This window comes from Schistocerca americana, chromosome 8, assembly GCF_021461395.2.
Source record: "Schistocerca americana isolate TAMUIC-IGC-003095 chromosome 8, iqSchAmer2.1, whole genome shotgun sequence".
Taxonomy (NCBI): Eukaryota; Metazoa; Arthropoda; class Insecta; order Orthoptera; family Acrididae; genus Schistocerca; species Schistocerca americana.
Window position 1 is genome coordinate 399638834 of NC_060126.1, and position 26450 is coordinate 399665283.

At 38.4% G+C, this 26450-nt stretch overlaps 1 protein-coding gene across 1 annotated transcript in view; it reads left to right on the forward strand.

Moving 5' to 3' along the window:
- The window catches only part of LOC124545368 (serine protease gd-like), a 243124-nt gene that overhangs the window by 124135 nt on the left and 92539 nt on the right, over positions 1 to 26450 (forward strand). The window contains exon 3 of the mRNA XM_047124279.1: positions 9061 to 9232. Within this exon, the coding sequence (XP_046980235.1) occupies positions 9061 to 9232 (172 nt within the window). The remainder of the gene's footprint in view (positions 1 to 9060; positions 9233 to 26450) is intronic.

The window sequence follows — 26450 nt, forward strand, 5'->3', positions numbered from 1 at the left end:
CTACCAGTGATTCCTAACGCATGCACTTAGATGTTCTACAGAAATTCCATGACACACCTGAGGCCGGACATTTAGGATTTATTAAGACATACAATAGAATCTGCAAGAGATTTTTCTGGCCAGGTTTATTTAGGAGTGTCCGCCACTATGTGTCGCACTGTTGAGAGTGCCAGAGGAGAAAGGCAGTTCCTCAGAAACCACCTGGCCAACTCATACAAATTCCACCAGCCGAAACGCCTTTCCACCATGTTGGGATTGACCTCCTTGGATGATTTACATCTGCTAGTGGCAATAGATGGGTTATTGTTTGCACTGATTATCTGACACGCTATGCCATTACAAAAGCTGTGAAAACAGCCAAAGCATCCGAGGTAGCGAAATTCATCGTGGAAGACATTGTATTAAGACACGGTGCCCCAGGGTCATTAGTTACGGATTGAGGGAAAGTTTTTCAATCGAATCTTGTGACAGAGATAAACCATCGGTGCACCATTACTCATCTCATGATGACTGCCTACCATCCGCAAACTAACAGGCTTACTGAACACCTTAATAAGACCTTGGCCGACATGCTATCAATGTTCATCAATGTTGAGCAGAGCAACTGGGATGAGGTGCTACCTTTTATGACGTTTGCCTACAACACCGCCAAACAAGACTCCACAGGATTTATGCCATTTTTCTTGGTGTATAGGCATGAGGCGACTACGACGATTGACACTGTATTTCCGTTACATCCTGATGACGTGTAAAACTACATTGGCCAGGTGTTAACCAGAGCTGAGGAAGCTTGGCAGTTAGCTCGACTCTGCACACTGCAGGCTCAAGAAAACAATTGCCAAAGGTATGACACAAGCCACCGCCCTGTTGTCTCATCTGGATCGTCACTCCTGTTTGGAAGGTTGGGCTCTTTGAGAAGCTTCCCAGGTGCTACTTTGGACCTTATAAAGTTGTAAGCCAGTTGTCTGATGTTACTTATGAAGTTGAAGATTTCAACCCCAACACAAGATGACAAAAGATCGTAGATATGATCCGCATCCTTTGAATGAAGCTATATAAAGATCCTGCAACCCATGGTAAATTTGAAGCTCCAGCGACAGGCAGCAAGCAGAAAGGTGATGAAGAGCATAGCAGCAAAATAAATTCTAAGAAGATCACCGCCAGAGTGTGAATCAGTCATCAGGAGTCAGAGCACACAGGACCAATGACTCGTTCCCGGACAAGGAGGATGTAACACTGAGACACTGTTTTCTTAAGGAGGGAGCAATGTCACAGAAGAAGCTGAGTAGCACTGTGGTGTAGCGGTTATGATACTAAACCGTTTCATGGAGTCGTGAGTTCAAAACTCATCTGGACTGTACAATTTTAATTTCTGTATTCAGTTTGAGTAAATTCTAGAAGTATCCCAAATGTCAAGAATCATTGTACTGGAATGTTCTATATCTGTATATATATATACTGTATGTGATCTGGCCGGAGGCAGTTCACTCCATGCTCTTGTATGTGCAAGTGCTGAATAAATCTTCGTTAAGTGAAGCTAGTGTTCATCATTCATCTAATTACACCTTCTTCTACGTGACAATAAGTCTTCTCCAAAAAATACATCCTAAAAAATACTGCAGGTCTCCTAGAATCAGTTAAAGAATTACAGATACCTAATGGTACACTCCTTTTTTCATTAGCTGTTAATAACTTACACACCACTGTCCCAGTAGATGAAACCATTGAACTGAACAGAAAGAATTTAATTACACTCTGTACTCTACCTATTCCAGTAATTGTAGAGGTAATATATGGACTAAAACTTGTCTTGTAACACAATTACTAAACTTTTAATGATGGTTTCTATAAACAACCCCAAGGAGTAGCAATGGGGTGTTGTGTGGTTGGAACTCTAGCCAATATATTCATGGATAACGTTGAGAACAAGATCCTAAACAATGAATCAGATCCAACAGACAGGATTATTATCTATAAAAGATATGTAGATGACACCATTATACTAGTCAATGGTGATGACAAAGTAACCAACAAAATCTTCAATCTGTTTAATAATACCCATCCAAATTTGAAATTCACTATAGAAAAAGATAATAAAATTAACTTCCTGGTCCAAGAGATTTCGAAAGCAGATAACAGACTAGCCTTTAACGTATACAGGAAGGAAATAACCACAGATGTTGTTATTCATGAAGCATTCTGCCACCCCATAAGATATAAGCATGCATACTTCCATAGTATGATTGACAGGTTGCTAAGAATCCTCACATCTACTGTAAACTTTAACAGTGGAAATGGAAATGAGCGTTTGGCGTCATTGGCCGGGAGGCCCCTTATGGGGCAGGTCCAGCCACCTTGGTGCAGGTTGTATTACATTCGACGCCACATTGGGCAACCTGCATGTCAGATGGGGATGAAATAGTGATGAAGACAACCCAACACCCAGTCCCTGAGTGGGGAAAATCTCCAACCCAGCTGAGAATTGAACCCGGGCCCCTTAGGATGGCAGTCTGTCGTGCTGACCATTCAGCTATCGGGGCGAACAATTTTAACAATGAAATAAATACACTGAAATTAGTAGCTGTAAGTACTGGATGCTAAGAACTGCTAGTTGATAATACTTACAGAAAAAGAAAAAGCTAAAACATATAAAGTGAACCAAAAAAAAGTACACCACCTAAAGACAAAAGTATTTAAAAAATCAGATACATAAGCTTTCCATCAAAATAAACAATGTCTTTATGAAAAGTAATGTAATGTTGGCTTTTCAAACTGATAATAGTACTTCAACAATACTACAAAAGAACTTAGGTGCAAAGCTTGTAACCACACAATAGGCACCATTGATGATAATATGAAAGTGCTACACCAAGCAAAAAGAGGCATTAAGTATGAACCTCCTGGAGGAAATTGAAATCTTTTGTAACTTTAAAAAACATCCAAATGATGTTCTCAATGAACAAAAAGATTTAAAAAAATAAGGCTTTCTTTAAGAATTTCAGTGTTGTCTTTCGCTTACTTGATTCTAATTCATAACCTGTCTTTTTGAATTATACCATTACTCCTCCCTCTTACCCGCCATCCCCTCAGGCTTGTCATCATCATAAACTTTATAGCTTAGTTTAATAATATGAAGAGACTGCCTGACATACATGTGATAAGTTTTATCTATCATTTCAATGTTAGCACCTGACAGTAATGACACTTTTATTGCACACAGTTTTCTTATTCCCCCTCGTAGGCTTCATTACATGGCTGCAGTACAGATAAATTATATTACACTTTGTTATCAACATCCTGTGTATTTCCGTTCTTCTTTATAAGCATTTATAAAATTTTTGTAATTTATCTCCAGATGTTTTACACTGAGTATGCTAAACACTCGGTAATTCTATTTTTAACTTTTATTATATTTGACATGGACTTTTGGTCAATAAGTTGCCTTCTCCTATAGTATGTTTCTAGTCCCAAGATGTAGTTCTTGTTTTAATGAATGACAGGTCATATATTTATTTTTTTATTTGAAACTGTTTATAGTCAAATGCTATTCTGCACATAACCATCATGTATTTATATATTAGATAAGTCATCTGTAGCCCGATGTCTACATTCCATCTAATGTGTTTAAGTCTGTTTATACGCAAGTACATATTTTGTTTCACAATCACTTGCTTTGATTATATAAAGAATTTTTTCTATATGCCTCTGAAAATGCATACTCAATGGCTGAGCCTCTAATGCCTTTAGCTAAAGTTTTACACGGTTTAAGGAATGCTACTCATCACTACCCCTACTAATATACATGTGTTGTCAATATTCCTTAAAGTCAAATTTGAGTACATGGTTGGCTATGCTGTTGTTGTTTATTCCCCTCCCCTTCTTTATGATACTAGCGTTATTGACATACTAAGCTTCCAGTTAAGCACTGTAATGAGACTTTATTTACATATGAAGGTTTCCTTTAAATACAGTCAATATGTGACAGTAATTGTTTCACTACAATAACTATTTCCATTACGTCTATGATGTAAATGGTGTTTGTTTATACAGGGTGGTCCATTGATCGTGACCGGGCCAAATAACTCACGAAAAAAGAGTCAAACGAAAAAACTAATGAAACTTGTCTAGCTTGAAGGGGGAAACCAGATGGTGCTATGGCTGGCTGGCTAGATGGCACTGCCATAGGTCAAACGGATATCAACTGCATTTTTAAAAAATAGGAACCCCCATTTTTTATTACATATTCGTGTAGTACGTAAAGAAATATGAATGTTTTAGTTGGACCACTTTTTTCACTTTGTGATAGATGGCACTGTAATAGTCACAAACATATGGCTCACAATTTTAAATGAACAGTTGGTAACAGGTAGGTTTTTTAAATTAAAATACAGAACATAGATACGTTTGAACATTTTATTTCGGTTGTTCCAATGTGATACATGTACCTTTCTGAACTTGTCATTTCTGAGAATGCATGCTGTTACAGCATGATTACCTGTAAATACCACATTAATGCAAAAAATGCTCGAAATGATGTCCATCATCCTCAATGCATTTGGCAATACGTGTAACGACATTCCTCTCAACAGCGAGTAGTTTGCCTCCCGTAATGTTCACACATGCATTGACAATGCGCTGATGCCTGTTGTCAGGCATTGTTGGTGGATCACGACAGCAAATATACTTCAACTTTCCCACAGAAAGAAACCTGGGGACGTCAGATCTGGCGAACATGCAGGTCATGGTATGGTACTTCGACAACCAATCCACCTGTCATGAAATTCCTATTCAATACCGCTTCAACCACATGCGAGCTATGTGCCAGACATCCATCATGTTGGAAGTACATTGCCATTCTGTCATGCAGTGAAACATCTTCTAGTAACATTGGTAGAACATAATGTAGGAAATCATCACACATTGCACCATTTAGATTGCCATCGATAAAATGGGGGCCAATGCCACACCATACGTTAACCCACCAAGGTCGCTGATGCTCCACTTGTCACAGCCATCGTGGATTTTCCATTGCCCAATAGTGCATATTATGCCGGTTTACGTTACCACAGTTGGTGAATGACGCTTCGTCGCTAAATAGAACACATGCAAAAAATCTGTCATCAGCCCGTAATTTCTCTTGTGCTCAGTGGCAGAACTGTACACGACATTCAAAGTTGTCGCCATGCAATTCCTGGTGCCTAGAAATATGGTACGGGTGCAATCGATGTTGATGTAGCATTCTCAACACCGACGTTTTTGAGATTCCCGATTCTCACGCAGTTTGTCTGCTACTGATGTGCGGATTAGCTGCGACAGCAGCTAAAACACCTACTTGGGCATCATCATTTGTTGCAGAACATGGTTGACATTTCACATGTTGCTGAACACTTCCTGTTTCCTTAAATAATGTAACTATCCAGCGAACGGTGCGGACACTTGGATGATGTCATCCAGGATACTGAGCAGCAAACATAGTACATGCCCGTTGGGCATTTTGATCACAATAGCGATACATCAACATGATATCGACCTTTTCTGCAATTGGTAAATGGTCCATTTTAACATGGGTAATGAAACACGAAGCAAATGCCGTCCGCACTGGTGGAAGGTTACGTGATACCACGTACTTATGTTTGTGACTATTACAGTGCCATCTGTCACAAAGCAAAAAAAGTATTCCAACTAAAACATTCATATTTCTTTACGTACTATATGAATATGTAATAAAAAAATGTGGGTTCCTATTTAAAAAAACACAGTTGACATCCATTTTACCTACGACAGTGCCATCTAGCGGGCCAACGATAGCGACATTGATTTCTCCCTTCAAGCTAGATGAGTTTTGTTCTTTGTAGTTTTTTCATTTGATGCTCATTTCGTGAGATATTTGGCCCAGTCACTATCAATGGACCACCCTGTATACATGTCATCAGGCATATGCAATGAGTATGATACTGTGTGACATTAGGGTTTTATAATGTTTTCTAGCTTGTATTGTAACACCTGTGTTTTCTTATGCTTAGAGATAGCAACTTCATTTTCTGTTTACATATGAAACCGTACCAAAGATGTTATCAAAATATAGTGTAGTCCTCTACATTGCCAAGTAAATAATCAAAGAGATATTTTTGTAGCATATGACAAAAATATTCTTTTAAAGATCTTTGACTAACTTCTCAATATGTCTAATACTTACAGTCCTTATCTTCTCTTCAGTACTGCTGTGTACATATTTAGCATTTATATGTTTGCTTCTAAAATCCTGTGTCATATATTTACGTTCATGGCATGCACTACACATTTTAAGTAAACACTAATAAAATACGGTGGCTTAAACCATTTTAACCCAATAAGTATTCATGTTAGTTTGCACTTCTTTGTAAAGATTAAAATTTCCTGTAAGCTACATATAATTATTTTTATCTTTGGATAGTATCCGTGAAGATGATACAAGACTGAAATCAGTAGATATTTGGGTTTAAAATAAAAACAGCTGTTGGTTCAAATATGCATTGTATGCATTTTAAACACAATCCATTGGAAATTCAAATGGGCTGCCTCAGCCAATTGTCAACCATGGAAGTCGTTGTCAAGAGAACTGATTTTTGAAACTCTGAAATGGCCTGGAGCATTAACATTTTTAAGTTAATGGGGCTCTCGCCTTCAAAGATCTCTTCAAGCAGGAGGAGCAATACACCTTGTAGAAAGTAAATATCATCTTGCCTGTAATGTATCATGGGAGACTCATTTCACAAGGTTATTACCAATAATCACCACCCATATTTTGAAGTTCTGGTACTGATGGTTCATGACCAATGAGCAACAAATACTGCACTCTACAGATGGGTAGGTAACACTGTTGCAATGTCTACTGAAAAGTTCTGTACAGCACTATGCATGATATGAAGACAATGACCACTAGCATGAAAACCAAGCTTTCCTCAATTTACATTAATTAGACCTTACTTCTTAAAAGCGTGCTTTATCCAGCCAGTTCCAGTTTGTACCAATCCAGTTACACATGATGTTGGTCAGTGCATGATGGTGCAAGTTATCACCAAGTTCCAAAACGTAAAGTGCGAAAATACAATTTTTCAGGGGATCATATCGTGTGTTTTATTTTTATCACAGAGATAAGGTGTCAAGTGTTTATGATAGCCTTTGGCATAGCGACTATCCATATATCTCTTGAAGGAATGGACATACTGTAACTATGTTACAGTGCAGGGTCGAAATTTGAACATTACTCACTTCCTTCAGCCCAGGCAAATTGAGCAAATCAGTTGGTTCTTTTGCTTTAGGTGTGGGCTAGGATGGACATTAGGTAGCTTATAAAAGTAAAATTTTTTCACGGGTGGTTCCTGAGAAAACACTGAAAAACCACGATTTTTTGGTCATGAAAAGTACCAATTATGGGAATGGCATTCTGTAATTTCTATGCATGGCAGATTGTTGAAAGTTTCACCATGTGTTCTTAATATGATATTCTCAGGGATCTTACTAACTTTTTCCAGTATCATTATCCATTACTGAGATCCAAAGGTTCAAAGTTACCATACATACCCACATAATATCCAGTCTGAGGCATAAATGTAGTTCTATCTTGCATAGTGAAAAGTGTTCTAGGGTCATCAGAAGGCTTTTGAAGTCACTGAAGTATGTTTATCAGCATTTTTTTTCACCTGTAAAACGTTGACATGCTGTCTCTGTGTAAAGAGCACTTCATGCTCACACAAATATGCACAAAGTGTCACTGCAACAACAAAAATGAACTAAAAGGGTCTCAACATGCCTAAAAATAACTTAAAATTACTGCCAAAAACTATGTAAAACAGAAAGGGCTGAAAATTCAGTAATATTTTAATAACTTTTTACTGTTTTAAGATACATATAATAAGCCAGGTATTTTTGCTTGATTGCAATTGATGTGTGAAGTATCTGGAAAAAAGTAAAGCAAACAGTTTTCTGTTAACCTAATGTTATGTATACTTACATGTTGTTTATAAGTGTCAATGTACATAAATGTGTGAAAGTATATTAAAAAAACTGTCAAAAGTTTAGTGAACTATGGAATTCATTTTATAGTAGCAGCACACCCAACAGTAGCAGCAAAAAGGACCCAGAAAAATGCTTTTAAAGAGGAACATCTTCATAGAAAAGGTGAATATGTTCATCTTTAAGACATTCTGGCAGAGAAGTGGGGAACCAGCTGCCTCAATCCACATTTCACCTTCCTCACCAAAAATTTTTACGTGCGATCATGTTAGCACTTTTTTTGGGCTGATAGAGAATAGCAGAGGGCCAGCGACAGTAGAAGAGAGAAGACACACTACCAGGGGGAGAGAGAGAGGGGGGGAGAGAGAGAGAGAGAGAGAGAGAGAGAGAGAGAGAGAGAGAGAGAGAGAGAGAGAGAGAGCGCAGACAATGGAAATAAAAAATACAGATGAGTGGAGGCTACACATAAGCTTTGGGGGATCTGGACCCTCCCAGAGCAATGAGCTTTAACACTTAGTTATAGGGGAGGGTGCATTTTGGACCAAAATTTTAATGACGTGTGTAAAGCGGGAAAAAAGTTAGACCCCTATAATTCTTGAGCTGCTGAGATATGGTGGAGATAGTGGCAGTGCAAAAGAAAGACAAAAGGAGAGAATAGAGAATGTAAGTGAAAGAGGTGACAATGGGTGTGTAAATATACTGTGAATTAATGGAAGAAAAAGGAAACAGTAGGAGAGACCAATGTAGTCAATGGCAGTGAGAGAGAGATGCTGTGTATGAAGGATTTACTACAAAGATAGACTGAATGGAAGAATTTAGAATGTTCTGTGTTAAAAGAGCACAAACATGTCAGCAAGGCAAAATTTGTGGTAAGGAATGAGGTTTGCAGTGGGTTCCCCACTTCCCTGTAAGTCTTTTAATGAGGAATATATTTGCCTTTTCAGTGCTCTGACAGGAGCTTTTCCCACTTGTTAACCTATGCCCAAACCACAGTGCTGTGTGTGTTAGGAGTAAGGAAAGCTGTTGCTGCAGTTATTGACTAATCAGATGTTAACCCTCCTACAGAAGTACCATGGGAGCCTGCTGCTTGACCTGGGAAAGGAAGAGGTGCTGCGCCAGATGCAGATGGGTGTGCTCCGGGAGATTGGCTACACATTGTTATTTCCAGTGCGCAGCCCACTACCAGAGGTTAAACGCATAACTGTCAACGATGTTACTGTCTGTCAGGGACCACCTGGTATGTGTTGCTCTATTGCACTGTAACCTAATTATTGGTAACCAGGCCTACCTTTCTTCTTTCCAAAAAAGCAGGATGTTCATCATAACATAAACGTACTCCTCTGCAAATTTTCTTCCTTCCTTCCTTTCTTTCATTTCCAAACCATTATAGAACATCACATTAATGTACAACAAGAAAGAGAGATTTTGGAGCTAAAAAGGGCATATGTTCAGGGGTAACATAATAAGGGGGTGAAGCAGCCAACACTGAAAGTTTTAGGTCAGAAATGCATATTTTTGTTTCTGTCCTGTATCTAACATTTACCCAGGGAGGACAGTCCATACCTGTAGCTCAAAGGTCTCTCACATACTCATCCACGCCCGCATCTCGTGGTCGTGCGGTAGCGTTCTCGCTTCCCACGCCCGGGTTCCCGGGTTCGATTCCCGGCGGGGTCAGGGATTTTCTCTGCCTCGTGATGGCTGGGTGTTGTGTGCTGTCCTTAGGTTAGTTAGGTTTAAGTAGTTCTAAGTTCTAGGGGACTGATGACCATAGATGTTAAGTCCCATAGTCTCAGAGCCAGCCATACTCATCCACAGCTGTCACCACCTACATCTTTTCTTGGTGAAACAGCTGGAAGTATGAGGGGGGAGGGAGGAAAAAGTATTCTCCATTGACCACAACACACATCTTCAAATGATCCATCCATTGCTCAAAACAGTTTTTAAATTCACTTATCAAGATGACCGTTATTCCTTCCAGCAATTTTTGTTTTACCTCCTCTGCAGTGGCAAAATGCTTTCCTTCCATGCTCCTTTTGAGTCTGGGGAACAAACAGAAATCACAAGGACTACATCCAGTTATTAGGGGAGTTGACAATCAGTGTCATGCCGCTTTTGGCAAAAACTGGTTTATGGAGAGGGCGGTGTGGGCCAGCACATTGTCATGGCGAAACAACCAGTCACCTGTGCACCAAAGGTCTGCCCTTTGCTTCTGGATACTCTCCCTCAATCTTTTCAAAACCTCCAAGTAGAACTCCTGGTTGACAGTTTGACCCAGGGGAACAAGCTCTCTGTGCACAACACCTCTGCAATCGAAGAAACAAATGAGCATTGTCTTGATGTTTGGCTTGACTTGGTGAACTTTTTTGAGACAGGGAGAGCCACTTGTCTTCCACTGGCTTGATTGCTTCTTTGTTTCAGGGTCATATCCATAGCACCACAATTCATCACCAGTAGTCACCTTGGAAAAAATTCAGGGTCCTCTTTGAGCTGATTTTGAAGCTCAAAACATGCCTGAGGTCAATGTTCCCTTTGTTCGTTGGTGAGAAGGTGAGGGACAAATTGGCTGTAACCCTTCTCGTGTGCAAATTTTGGATAAAATCCTCTGAATTGAACTCCATAATATTACAGACATCCAACAGAGGTGATCAATGGTTAAGTGACAGTCTTCACGAATGAGGGCATTGATTTTTGTCAATGTTTTCATCACTTCTTGATGTTGAGGGGCATCCTGAATGGGGTTGGTCTTCAATTGACATTTCTCCATTTTTTAAATGTGAAAACTACTTGTAGACTCTGCCTTTACTTAGGGCAGCATCCCCATAAGCAGTCTTAGCATTACAGTAGTTTTCACAGCTGATTTCCCCAACAGGAAATAACATTTTGCAGCTGCATGTTGCTCTCTACAATCTGCCATCACATTTTCACTGAAATGGAAAAAGTCTTACTGCTAAAAAGCTCTCACGGGCGAACCAATGCACTCACAGTGACACAACTTCGTATGCTGACTCAGGAAGCGTGACCTTAATGGACACTTGGTCAAACAATGGGTATCCCCATTCTCTCTCCCCACCACAGCTGAATTCCTGTAATTTTCGGGTCCCCCCTCATACTGAAGAAAAATGTGGTGTATGGAGTTGATGTTCCAATAAGTTTTACATGTATAACTGGTACAGTTTCACTACCAAGGCATTTTCCTGGTCAAGTGCATTATCTCAATGGAAAGTTTCCTCACTTTTGCAGTCCAGGACTCTTCTCAAGCACTTTTTTCATCTAACTAGTCTAGAATATTTGCTAGGGATTGTTTTGCCATTTCTAAGATATTCAATAAAAATAAAAAAACTAGCCACAGCATTTGCAACAAAGCATTGAATTTCAATACAGGGCCATTAAGTTGTTTTGATTGTTGCTTGAAATATGGCACAAAGCTCTGGACATGTTAAAAAAGAATAAGGCAGAGTGTGAGTGTATTTTTTAGCATTTCAAAATGAATCACTGAACTATTTAGGAACATTCAATAAATTTGGATGACTTAGTGACAGGTTGTTCAAAGCAGAATTTCATGACTGCTTTGTATTCTAGTTAAGCCATCTAAATGAAACATTTTCCAAAAAGTCGCAGAGTTTAACTCTTATACAAATAATGTAGACATTTATCTTAATTTGTACCAGCATAACAAAAAAAATTCCCCAATATCAGTGTCACAAAATTTACTCTGTGCAATAATTTGAACGTATACACTGTTTCCATAAGACTACATCAATACTTTTTGTATAAATGTAACAATTCCTAAATTGGTTTATTCACCATCATCCCTTTTGCTTCTTACTAAGCAGTGGTTGACAGACCAAGAATAACAATAATACTTTTTTAAATGGATATGATGCCATTAAACAACACAGTGCCATATTTGGAGTCTCTGCAGGACTCAATCAGAATGATGCACTGTTAGGGATTTGAAAAGTTAAACAATATACAGCACATTGTGTCAAAATGGTAGTTTTGGATAACACATCATGAAATATGGCATTTTACCTGTTCTTGAGTAAATACACAGAGAGTCAGAATGGAATAGAGTAGCCACATTGCTTTTATGCTTTGCTCCATATGATAATTACAGTTTCTCTTTTGTCACATTATGTTGAATTTAGTTAATATCTGTTGTCAACATAGAAAAGTTGACCTTCATAGGAAAGATAAAACGCAGTCAATTTATGTGTGTGACAAAATTGTTAAAACACTAAGAGAACTTATTAGTTTAGAGTTGCGGCCCAAAAATGAGCTGTTGTAATAAAAAAGAAGGCTCTTTGGTAAATGCTTGTAATCACCTGAAAGCTAGCTTCAATCACCATTTATGAATTGGTTTACAAGTAATCAACTTCATATCAAACATCATTTTTATGGTGAGATTAGATGTCAGCATAATAAAAATAGAAAAAGTAATATAAACATTATTCATTACAGATCATTTGACATGGACATAAGTGTAGCACACAGTGTACTTTTTTACTAGTACCTGGTAATACAAAAGTAACATTACATTACTTGCTCAGATCTCATTAGTCACAGCATGAGCTATACCGTGTTGTGACTATGACATCAGTTGTATGTGGATGTGTTTAGTTCACATTATATTACATGTACTTCAACATTTATCTGCATGTTGAAGCCTGAAAGGTCAAAGGAGATTAGTGTTATGCATGACAGGTGTTGGGTGTAACATTTGTGAGGGAGCAACATCTGTTCACATTGCTTGCTGTATTACAAAAGTAAGAGAATTTTCTTCATTCTTCTTGGATCAGTTTTAATTGTCAGAGAGAGAGAGGGAGAGACAGATGATTACTTCTTTTTTTAGTTCAGAAGTCGGAACAATGACAAATATAAACTTAATGTCTGAATTAGCTGATGACTGTACTTTTGGCACTTATTAAATTAATTGCTTCGCAAAACAGACATTATGTATGTATGAAATATTTAGAAGGGAAAACCAAAACTTTAGAAAATGTTGGAAAACACTGGTCAGCCACTAACTCTCACTTAGGCATCATCAGTTATTTGAGAAATAAAATGAATATTTAACAGTTATACACAATATGATAGACATAAATACTGAATAAGTATGTACACTGAGTAACTGAGTCAATTGTTGGAAAAAGCACCAGTTGCTACAGAGCCGAGGGAATTGTCTTTACCTAAAGCTTGTACAGGCAGAACAAAGAGGGAAACGGAACTGGCAGCTGGTGGAAGCAATACCTCATGAAGATTCAGATGTGATAGCCAAAACTTAGAATGCAGTCTGGAGCTGGATGCAGGAGAGTAAGTGTGTTGTGATTCAGAAACCATTCTGATATAATACCTAGGACTGCGTCTAGGTATGTCAGAACAGGGGAACACCAAGGGCTGGTTTCTTGTACTGTATCAATATGAAATTACACCAGCAAAATTTATGTTTTGAGCCCTACAAGAGACTAGTGAGAAATCTGAGCTAAGTGAGTGAAATGAATGACATGAGAGTGAATCAAATAAGATTCATACTTTTTATTCCTCAGTCCTGAAGGAGAAACGTAAGCAGGTGACAACACAACTGCTGAATAGGTGATGACACCTTTGTTTCTTTCTACAGGGTTTGCAAGCATGAATCATCTTGGTGAAGTTGGGAGACACAAAAAGTAAACTGAGCAACCCTGGAGGTGTATTCATTAAGGGCCCTTGCACCACTTCTTTTAAACAGAAATCCAACAGCAGATCTCTCTGTGCAACAGTAGTTTTGGTGGGTTGTGGCATGCTCAAGTAGAGCAAGGTTTTTAAAATGATGTCTCCGCTGTTATAGTTAATCTCTTAAATGTGTGAAATTAAGATAACTGTACAGAAAAACCAAAACTTGTGCTCCCTTTTCTCAGGAGCCTACTGATACTGCTCATTGAATTTTAATCCTTACAATTGCCACAAGATTAGGTGATCAATTGATATGAATTATTAATTAAACACTTAATCAAAATTATGAAAAAATGATCTCTTTCACTGTCATTCCTCAATCACTCCTTACAATTGTTAATTTTCATTCATGCATTGTCCTCTAAATTTATCAGAGAAGTGCAGTTTCACACACTGGCCAATAATAAGGTTTAAACCTGTCAGTTTGCTGGCTAGAACTGTTAGTGCAACATTACTGTTTCTATATAATTCATTGGTAGTTGTATTCAGAGTGAATTTAGAATCCCTAACGCCCAAAAATTAGTATTAGGGTACGTCATAATAATCTTTTAAGGTATTATTGTAATTTTTAACTTTGGTTCATAGTTAACTGGACATAAACAAGAAGTATATCAACACACAAACATTCTCTCTTGCGATTTAAATGTTGGCACTCACATTCTTAGCCAAGGAATAGGAATATCAATCTACAGCACATTAAATATTGAAGGCCAGAATATTTTGATAGTGACGTTGTTATTGGTTGCCATATGACAGTTTATTGGTCAAGTGATCCTCCCACAGAAGTTCTCAACCATGTTTCCTTGACTTAAGTTTGCTATTGTTGCTGCTAGGCCACAATTTAATTTTCAAAGAATCTGTATAAAGGGAGTGTTTGTCCTTGGCATTATTCCTTGTCCGAGAAAGGAATGAAAAGTGGAATTCCAACTCAGTTGGCATTGAGATGGTTAGACATAAATGGAATTATTAAGACTGAACAATTGCCAGCTGATCATGTGAAATTACAGGCTGTCTAGCAGGCAGAACAGAAAAACTTACTGAGGATCAGGGAAGAATTAGAATTATACCAGAACAATTTGAATGGCATGCGCAGCATCCCATGAAAGCAAAATAAATAGCATAGATATATAATACACACATCAAAAAAGTTTTGCATCACCCCAGTTCCCAGAACTCCTGAAGACAGACATTCACTGTGGATATTATATCACAGACACAGTGCCGTTGACTGTTCAGAGATGTTACTAAACGCACCCAAAGATGTAAACAACCATGCATGAGCAGCACCTATTAGACGGAGGGGGTTCGACAGCTGATCAATTGCAGTCATTCCACCAGGAAGGAGGTATACGACTCGTGTTGTCTGTAGTTAAACCATGCCTAGATGGTCAATACCACAGTTTGATCATGTCTGCATTGTTACTTTGTGCCAGGAAAAGCTCTCAACAAGGGAAATGTACAGGCATCTCAGAGTGAACCAAAGCAATGTTGTTCGGACATGGAGGACATACAGAGAGACAGGAACTGTCAATGACATGCCTCGCTCAGGCCACCCAAGGGCTGCTACTGCAGTGCATGAGCACTAGCTAAGGATTATGGCTCGGAGGAACCCTGACAGCAACACCACCATGTTGAATAATGCTTTTCGTGTAGCCACAAGACATTGTGTTAAGACTCTAAACTGTGTGCAATAGGCTGCGTGATGCGCAACTTCACTCCCAACATCCATGGTGAGGTCCATCTTTGCAACCACAATGCCATGCAGTGCGGTACAGATGGGCCCAACAACATGCCGAATGGACCACTCGGGATTCTCTTCACCAATGAGTGTCGCATATGCCTTCAACCACACAATCGTTCAAGATGTGTTTGGAGGCAACCCAGTCGGGCTGAACACCTTAGACACCCTGCCCAGTGAGTGCAGCAAGGTGGAGATTCTCTGCTATTTTGGGGTGGCATTATGTGGGGCCGACGTATGCTGCTGATGGTCGTGGAAGGCATCGGAACAGCTGTACGATACATGAATGCCATCCTCTGACTGATAGTGCAGCCATATCAGCAGGATATTGGTGAGGCATTTGTCTTCTGGATTGCAATTCACACACCCATCATGCACATCTTGTGAATTACTTCCTTCAGGATAATGATATCGCTCAACTGGAGTGGCCAGCATGTTCTCCAGACACAAACCCTATCAAACATTCCTGGGGTAGATTGAAAAGGGCTGTTTATAGATTATGTGAACCACCAATCACTTTGAGGGGTCTATGCCAAATCACCATGGAGGAGTGTGACAATCTGGACCAACAGTGCCTTGACGAACTTGTGGATAGTATGCCACAATGAATACAGGTGTGCATCAGTGCAAGAGGACATGCTTCTGGGTATTAGAGGTACTGGTGTGTACAGCAGTCTAGACAACCACCTCTGAAGGTCTTGCTGTATGGTGGTACAAAATGAAAAGTGTGGTTTTCACGAGCAACAAAAAGGGCGGAAATGATGTTCATGTTGATCTCTAGTCCAATTTTCTGTACAGGTTCCAGAACTCTCAGAACTGAGGCGATGCATAACTTTTTTTGATGTGTGTATTAATAAGAATAAATAATGGTATTTGAGTGAATGAATAAAAATGACAGTAGCAATGAAAACTTGCAACTGTTTATTCATGGGATCTTTGATTAGCAATAATCCAGTGATAATTAAAATATTTCTGCACTAATTACTTCATCCCTTGCAGTTGCTTAATGTCATGTCTGTGCGGGATACCACTTCACAGATACTTCTTTCATCATTAGGACTTAAATATATAAAAATTGTTAGTAACAATGATTGAACTGAGGTATTCTACTATGAATGCTTGATGCAGTTAAATTTTACCTTGTTTAATCAATCTTATAAAGGATCATAGTGATACATGAATGACTCATTCCTGAGTCAATATCTCAGCACAATATATTTCTGTTTGTTATTTGAAATGTGTTATTATGGGAGCAGTTGAATTTTGCATCCATCTTGTATGAAAACTCAGACCAGAAGATGAATACTGAAAGTGAAAAACTCTTGTGACCTAGAGACCATTTCGAGACATTGGACTTGCATCAGCAATATAATACACTGACAGAAGAAAAATCGCATCACCAAGGAGGAGTTGTGTGACATAAACAAAACTTGGTTGGCGTGTTTCTACATCTGAAAGTGGACGTTTATTCCAGTTTTACACCAGTCGCATGAAGTGGCACTATCAGTTTCACCATGAGGATGCAAATTGTTTTTCCTTGAAATACACGCTGTTGTGATCATGAGTCTTAGTTACCTTTAAGATTGGACTTGGTTAGTTGATGTAGTGAAGAATGCTTTTAAGGTGACAAAGATACCATGAACAACCTCTCATCGAGTTTGAACGATGTCATTTAATAGGGCTACAAGAAGATAGATGTTCCTTTTGTGATACTACAGAAAGAACTGGCAGGAATGTAGCTATTGTACATGATTGCTGGCATGGTCACAAGAATGTGCAATTTCAAGAAGACCAGGCTCTATACAACCATTTGACAGTATCAAGAGGGTAATCGTTTAGCATATAGCACTGGTGCATTGTACTGAATCTGCAGAAGCGATCTGAACAGTAGGTGGTGCCACAGTGACACAACAAACTATTACACATCAGTTACTTCAAGGACAGCTCTGAGTGTGAAGTCCTATTGCATGCACTCCACTGACCCCAAACCACTGCCTTTTGCAAATTCAGTTGTCAAGTGAGAGCCCATTGAAGGGCAAGGTAGAGTTCTGTTCTTTCTTATGAAAACTAGTTCTGTCTTGGAGCCAGTGATGGCTATGTGTTGGTTAGCAGCAGACCAGTTGAGTGCCTGGAACCAATCTGTCTGCAGGCTACACACATTGTACTTACAACTGGAGCTATGCTCTGGGTTGTGATTTTGTATGTCAGAGGGAGCACTTTTGTGGTTAACTGACAAACCCTAACTGCAAGTTTACATATCAGTTTGATGATTCAACCTGTTGGGTTGCCATTCATGAACAGCATTCCATTTTGTGCTTTCCAACAGGATAATGCTCACCTACATATTGCTGTTGTAACCCAGCATGCTCTAAAAAATGTCACCATGTTGGCTTGGCCTGATCAGCAGATCTGTCTTCAGTGAAGCACATATGAGACACCATCTCCAGTATCACCCACAAACAGCTTTAACTGTCCCAGTTTTGACCAACCAAATGCTACAGATGTGGAACTCCATCCCACAGAGTGACATCCAGCACTTGTACAACACAATGCGTGCACATTTGAATGCTTGCATTCAACATTCTGGCAGTTACACCCTTATTAATGTACCAGCTTTTCACATTTGCAGTGGCTTATCTTGTGCATATATTAACCTGTGAAAAGTAAATGGGACAAAACAGCAAATCCTTGATGATTCACTCAATTACTCTAAATTAATTATTTTTTGGTGTTGCAACTTTTTTTCCATCAGTGTATCTGCAGTAGTTGCTTCTAATAGCCAGCTAGTAATTTACTGAGCAAAAATTATATATATTCACATTAAAAATAGAAACTGATATTTCAGTGTTATCATGATAGCAAAATTTCAGTCCATTGACATGTCCAAGAGCTGGGCTTGTATCGCCATCAACACCAGGATGTGCAATGGCTTTTATCATCAACATGATGTCAGAATTTTGTGGAAAGTTTATTGCTAGTGACAAAATGATTTTACATATTCATTTAATTATTGAAGTTGAACAGTCCTTGGAATTAGGTTTGAGAGGATTCACCTTGCAGTACTCAGTATGTACTTTCCCACATCAGCTGATTCCATGTAAGGCCGCTGGCAGTGAATGGAAGCTGTCCATTTGAAAACAACACTGTCAATTGTCAGTAGTTGTCTGTTGTGCTGATGTCTCCTCCATCAGCATATGAGTTGGGTTTGTCAGTAGGCCTTAACTGCATGCATGTATGCACGCATCGTGGTAAGAAACGGTGTTGCACAATGAACTGGACTATGACTATTAGTATCACTCACCTATCACTGTTCATGACCTCACACACCACCAACCTCATCCTGAAATACTGGTTGTCAGATGTGGGATCGTGTGTGTCCCTTTACCCCTCAGTATTCCTGAGAAGGGAAGAAATCTCAAAGTCATGCATGGAGTGTAGCAATGATCAATAATATTTGCGAAGTTTGTATGTTGTATCTGAATATGTAACTAGTCCATTGCAATGTAAGCAACATTCTACTATTAAAGGATTTTTCTTTGGCAGAGTGATGCAGCAAACCCAAGCACTGAAAGTAAGGCTACTGCAGATACCAGCTTAGCTTAACTTGATGTGCATGTAAATGGCAATGATAATTTTTTATTAATTTTTGGGTGAATTTGGTAACCAGTCACGATAGGCACACAACAAGATTTGGATTTACAGACTGTTACAGATAAATATTTTTCTTTTTTTTAAAAGATCACATGAGGGTCTCAGCAGATTTAGGATCCTGGGGTACCTCTCACAAAGTAAATGGGGCAAAACTGCAAATCCTTGATAATTCATTCAACTTTGTCAAGTCAAGCATGACCTAAGATGTAGTCATGCAACTGCCTACAATGAATTTATAAAGTCACTAGCACAATAGTACAAGAGAAAAAGCACATTAAGATTTTACAGGGCAACTCCATGGCATTCACATTTTTCATGGAAAATCCATAGAGTACTTTGTAGGTCACATTAGGATATAGTGCCAATTAACCAAAGAGGAAAGTTGTCTCCTAGCCAATCTCTACAATTATAGGATTAGATAGCAACTAAGTGCAAAATTATGGAGGAGTTGTGATTGTCTTTGTGGTAGGCCAAGGTGTTCCTGGTAGCTAACAACACTCTGATCACTGTAGCCGAAAGAGAAATGATATTTGTCATAATAATCACCTCTGGGGGGGGGGGGGGGGGGGGGCAGGGCGGGGGGGAACACACACACACACACACACACAGACACAGAGAGAGAGAGAGAGAGAGAGAGAGAGAGAGAGAGAGAGAGAGAGACACCCTAACATACTGACCGACCACCATGTCATCCTCAGCCTATAGGGGGAGGGACATGTGGTCAGCACACCGCTCTCCCGGCCGTTGTCAGTTTTTGTGACCAGAGCAACTTCTCAGTCAAGTAGTTCCTCAATTGGCCTCAAGGGCTGAGTGCACCCCGCTTGCCAACAGTGCTTGGCAGACTGGAGGGTGACCCACCAAAGTGCTAGCAAAGCCTGACAGCCCTTAACTTCGGTGATCTGACTGGAACTCGTGTTACCACTGTGGCAAGGTCGTTGGCCTTAGACACTCACTAATTTTGTATCTAATGTTGTTCACTGTATGTGCACTGCATCATATGTCATCTTTATTTCACACAGACTAGACATTTTATGATCAGCAGTCAACAAATTCTTAAATTGCACCCTCTTCCTTTTCAACCCAAGGATAAATTAAACTACTTTTTCATAAAATAATAGTCAGATCTGTTTTGGTCAGGAAGTCCATCCTAAGCACTGTTTACTCTTAAACTTGGTAGCACTAGGAAATTCTCTTCATATGACACCCTATCTATCAAACATTCTAGCACAACTTCCCTTTTGATAGCTTACTGAACTGGCCCATAGCATTATTAATTTTTCACTTTTTACAGTAATTCCCACTAGTTTCTTATCATGTAATCTCTTAATTTGTCCACAGAACTTGTCATTTAATCCACAAACATTTCTTTCACTATCAACTAACACTCAGTCTCTCTCGCGCGCGCGCGCGCGCGCGCGCGCGCGCGCGCGCGCGCGCGCGCGCGCGCGCGCACACACACACACACACACACACACACACACACACAGTACATGTGCACATTACACATGCACATGAATAATTGACTGCACTTTCTCTACATATTTTCTCACTCATTCCATTTCATCCACATTCACTCTGCATAGTGTTAATAGAAAGGTTTTATACCCATTTCAGCCTGTAAAGTTTTCATAAAGGCAGCATTACATTTCCTTGGTGTGATTAATAGTTAATAGATCCTAGACAAACCTAAATTGTCCATTTCTTCCCACTTTGTATCACTACACAATTATAAAATTTTACTTTATCCATCCAATCTTTCACACCATATTGACATTCATCCTTTCCCATTTGGTCATTATACAAATCACTGCACTTACAAAGTGACTTCCATCTTCCATAAACGAATGTCAGCAATTCTCTCCCCTCACACCTGTCACTTAACTACATCACTAAGTAAATCCTCACCTATATTGGGTTCCACAGATTCCATGATACCAGTCTATGCTTTCTCTGGTGCATTTGAACTATTAACATTGGAGGTAGCTGTGGCACTTCACACTCCCCCGTAATAATTATCACAGATCTCCAAACCACACCCATCATAATGACTACCCACAGAGTCAGCCTTGCTTGTTTCTGCATCTACATCATTAATCTTGTTGCTATTAATCCTAGCATCATTATTATTACAGCACGCGTTATTATTGCCACAAGTTTCCTCCACATCACACACACACGCACATGTGCGAGCGCGCGAGCAATGCCAATACTCATTATTTTTATCTCTGGCACATTCCCTTGCCAATATTCTGAGGCCCCAACTTGGACTTTAGTGGGGACCAAGTCTACTTTTTTGCTTTGATTTGATTTATTGAGCACCCGTTTTGTCATGTACAATGATATGTGTTACATACAGAAAAAAAATGAATAACAACATATTATGTAAAAAATATCGGTGAACAAATCTGAATTAAATATATAGGCAAAAACAATTATAGCTTACATGATATAAATTTGGAAGAATATAGGACACAAATAAGTTACATATATTCTGTGTATAATGGACAGCAACAAGAAACAATGATTATAACACTCTATATTGACAAATTAATTAATTTTTGTGTGTACATAAGAGTCTACCCCACGACACAAGTTTGTATATGAGTGAATTATAAGATAGGTGAAGGCACGCTATCTTTCTGAAGAATTCATGTATTCACTAACATTGTAAAAACTATTACTAATTAACATTCTTTTAGTTCACTTTTAAAACTGCTCGGCTTCTGAATCCTTTTAATTTTTAAGGGAAGAGCACTATAGAGAATTTTCGGGTGGTATAATGCACTCTTGTTGTACTGGGCTTTCTTATGCACTTCTGTGTGAAAGTCATTACTCTGTCTTGTTGTATAGTCATGGAACTCACTGTTTAAAGAAGAAAACTGGGGGTGAGACTTCAGAAAGCATATACTTTCATAGATGTAAATGAATGGAAGAGTCATAATTTTATATTCCTTGAAAAATTCCCTACATGGATCTCTAGGTGCAGCTCCTTTTATGATCCTTATCACTCATTTTTGAATACTAAAAGAGCGTTTTGCCTGATTTGAATTGCCCCACAATATGACACCATATCGCAAAAGACTATGCATAAATGCATAATATGTACACAATACTGTTTGATCGCTGCAGCAATTTTTGAGCATTCTAAATACATAGCAACATTTACTTAATTTTTTATTGAGCATATCTGTACGCTTGTCCCACTTTAGATGCTCATCTAACCAAATTCCTAAGAATTTTGTATTTGGCGTTTGTAGTAATTCTGTTGGCCTAGCTTCACAATTATATTGGGCTTCACGTTATTTGACCCATGTCTGTAATTCATCCATAATGTTGTTGGTTTTTTCTTTTTTTTTTTTTCACAAATAAACTGTTGTCCCTGAACCATTTACTTGCTTCAACTGTTGTTATTTCAATTTTCCTGTTAAGGTCAGTCTCATTCTGAGCTTTAATAAAGAGACTTGTATCATCAGCAAAAAGTACACAATCAGCTTGTGTTAAATAGTTTGGCAAGTCATTTATAAAGGTCAAGAACAACAGGGGTCCCAACACCGAACCTTGGGGCACCCCATAACTAACTTCCTTATAACCAGAAAAGTATGACTTTCCATCATGAACTATTTCTACTTTCTGGTATCTGCCAGATAAGTATGACTTAAACCATGCATGAGCAGTACCACAGACTCCATAGCAACTAAGTTTTTCGAGCAGTAGTTTATGATCAATAACGTCAAAGGCCTTTGATAAATCTAAAAAGACCCCACAATTTACTTCATTATTGTCAATGGAATTTAGGACAAGTTTTAGAAAGTTGTATATAGCTAATTCAGTTGATCTATTCTTTAAAAAGCCATTTTGTTCATTGACCAATATTCCACTTTTTTTTAGGAAAGTAGTCTTCCATACATTACTCTTTCTATAATTTTTGAAAAATGAGATAACATTGATAAAGGCCTGTTGTTTTTTACGCCATAGCGATCCCCATTTTTGTATAATGGTTTTATAATTGATTGTTTCAGCTTTCTAGGGAAAGTGCCAGTACTGAAAGATGCATTAATTATATCTACAAGTAGAGGAGTAATATATCTGCCGTGTTTAATGATTTTGTCTGGAATTTCATCGGCACCACAGGATAATTTCTTTTTTAGTTTGCTGATAGCGTTCTCTACCTCATGTACTGTTACAGGATACAAAAACGCAGTTTTGGGATTCAATGTGATGTTATGGCTGATGTCTGTACTACTTTGGGTTCGTATGAGGTTTTGAACTACACTTGTATAATGACAGTTGAATATATTGGCAATGTATGATGGATCATTTATAGTTTTGTCCTCAGTTTTAATAACAATGTTGTTGTTTCTTACTTTGCTTCTTCCTAAGTTACTATTGATCACTTTCCAAACTGATTTCATTTTTATGTTGCCATTATTTCTACTGATACATGCATCATTGTTTAACTTTTTTGCCGCAGTAATTACTTTCTTGTATAATTTCCTGTAACACTTAACACATTGTTTCAAAGAGGGATTTTGCCTTGCTGATTTACTTAACATTCTGATTTTCTCTCCAGATTTTCTTATGCCGTGTGTTATCCATGTGTTAATTTTGCCTTTTACTTTCATTTTCTTAAGGGGGAAAAGCAATTTCAAAGTTATGTTTGTAATCAGCTAGAAATGACTCAAACTCCATGTCTATACTATCATGTTTATCTGGATCCCAACCTGTATTTTTATCAAGGAATTAAAAATCCTAATGTTGTCCTCATTAATACATCTCCTGTGGATGTGTTTCTCACTTGGCCTAGAGTTTTTACAGAGTACATTATTTATACTAAGTTTTAGTGCTTTATGGTCCAAGAATCCAGTGTCAATCACTTCAACATTGTCTAGTTTATGTAAGTCAAGAAATATTTGCTCTATTATTGTTTCAGAGTTCTTTCCATGTCTAGTGTATTTAAAGATAGTTGGTGCTAAATTATGCGAACAAAAGGCATTGGTCAGTTTTGTAACATTTAAACAGTTGATTACTATCAGTCCCTCCTTGTTGTGGAACATCACATATTTCCATACCCTGCCCCTCTCTGTGCATAAAATTTCCATTATTCACTCACTCAAACTACATTCTCCTGAAATAGATATTCTGTCATTATTCTGGTTTTGGTGGCCACTCTAGTTACAGTCCTTTAACTCATACTGTATTTCCTTCCTTCACATGTGAATTGTTATCCCCACCATTATTATTGTCATTTTTCTCTGTTGCCAATTGTGGCCTATAACACAATGCATGATCCAATTTTTCCATGGAATCCAAGAATGATTCAGGTGCATCAATTGGGTAGTTTGTGCAGATCACTATGACAGAAAAAAATGCATTATTTGATTGCCACTTTTGCAGGCAGACCCACTCGGAACTTCATTCACATTGTAATCTACTTGGTCTCACTCCAGTCTTTATTAGAAACACACTTCTCAAAAACACCATAATTTAATAATTCTTTTATAGTTCTGGTTTGCCCAAGTTCATGGAGAGCATTCTAATCTATGCTTCACAAACTTAATTTTCACTTTGTCTTACATTCCCCAAACAAAATTCTCACTATACGAAGGCAAAACATCAACAATGTGACATCTGTTGTCAAGTGAAGATGGTTGACACTGGGCCCTGCAAAACAGGCTCCACAAAAGGCTTAAAAACTTACTAGTTCTCTCTCTCTCTCTCTCTCTCTCTCTCTCTCTCTCTCTCTCCCTCTCTCTCTCTCTCTCTCTCTCTCTCCCTCCCTCCACCCCAGTGTTTTGCATGCAGCATTGTGATGTCTTGTACACTGATCAATGTCTGCAGCCTATCACTAAATACTTTTTTTATCATCATCATAGCTTTCAAACCTATTATTTATGGGTCTTCGTACTGAATTTCAACAAATCCTGAGTCAGAATCCCCAGTTATGAACTATGACTTCTTGTTATGGATTGTATCACACCCTCTGAAGTGTGATGTAAGTATATGATTGGATTTTACCGACATGTAACTCGTCTCATTTTGTCTAGTGGCCATTTGCATGTTGCTGCAAAGTAATTCCCTCTAAGACAATCAAAAGTTTATAGAATAGAATAATTTTATTGTTGTTAGGCCATTAAGGCAATAGACAGTCATACATATAATACAATATAATTCATGTTGCAATAGAACAATAGGTTTGTTATTACAGTGCAATATTACAATTGATGAATTCCTACGAAGTCATACTTATAACACAATATAATTCCTGTTGCAATAGAGCAATAGATTTGTTATTAAAATATAATATCACAATTGACAAGGTCATATATATAATACAATATAATTCATGTTGCAAAAGAATATCTTAGCAGACTTATTATGTGCGTTTTAATTAAAAGTGTGTAGCTGGAGTTGTATTTTGTAAATTAGCTAGATGCCTCAATGCATATGTTGAAATTGTTGTTGGTTATTTACTAACATCAGTGTATTATTGGAACTAATTATTTCAGTTACTTTACTAGGGGCCAGTTTACAAAACAAACTGAAGGTCTCACTTGAAGTTTATAAAATATTGTTCAAACTGTGTTGACTTCACAGTCCAGGATATACAGATTCCATCAAATGAGATGCCTGGATTCTAAGTGCCTAAGCAAAATCCTCTAAAACAAGAGACACCATTCCCATTAGAACAGTAATGTCTTGACTCTTCTACATCACCAATAGAAGTCCTCAATTGAGGAAACACAGCCCTTTCTAAAAAAAAGTCATGTCTTGATTCTTGAAGTGTGCAATCTGCTTGGCTATAAGAAAAGAAACAATGTTCTCACTGTAGTGTGTTTTAACACGTTTCCATTGCCACTGGTGTCACCTTTAGATTTTCATGAAATAGGAGGGCGATTGCCATTGCTGCCTTCCACACAGGCACACCTCCAAAGCATTCAGTCATGGGGATTCCATGCCCGGTGGCATGTGAAAGACTGGATCCTTAGCTGCCGTAAGAAACCCTGAGCCACTTGCAGTGCCTTTTAGCAGTGCTGACAATACACAAAGCATGCAGCACAGTGTCCCTTCACCCTGCCCACTTGTGGCACAAAACTCCCATTGGCACTTTTCCTATTAAATCTCAACTATGCTGAGTCAACAAGTTCTGATGTGCATAAAATGTGGTTATAAAGCATTGATCAGCTAATTCTAAATAAAGCTAGCATTTTTGAAACAAAATGAAACAGATACGCATATTGAAGGAACTCAAATGTCTTTTAGCATCTCTGTGCTGTAACTGAACACAGTTGTGTGATAAAAAATATTGTTTGACTGAGCCAGTCCCCTAATGAAAGGCAAAGATCTGCAGCAGCAT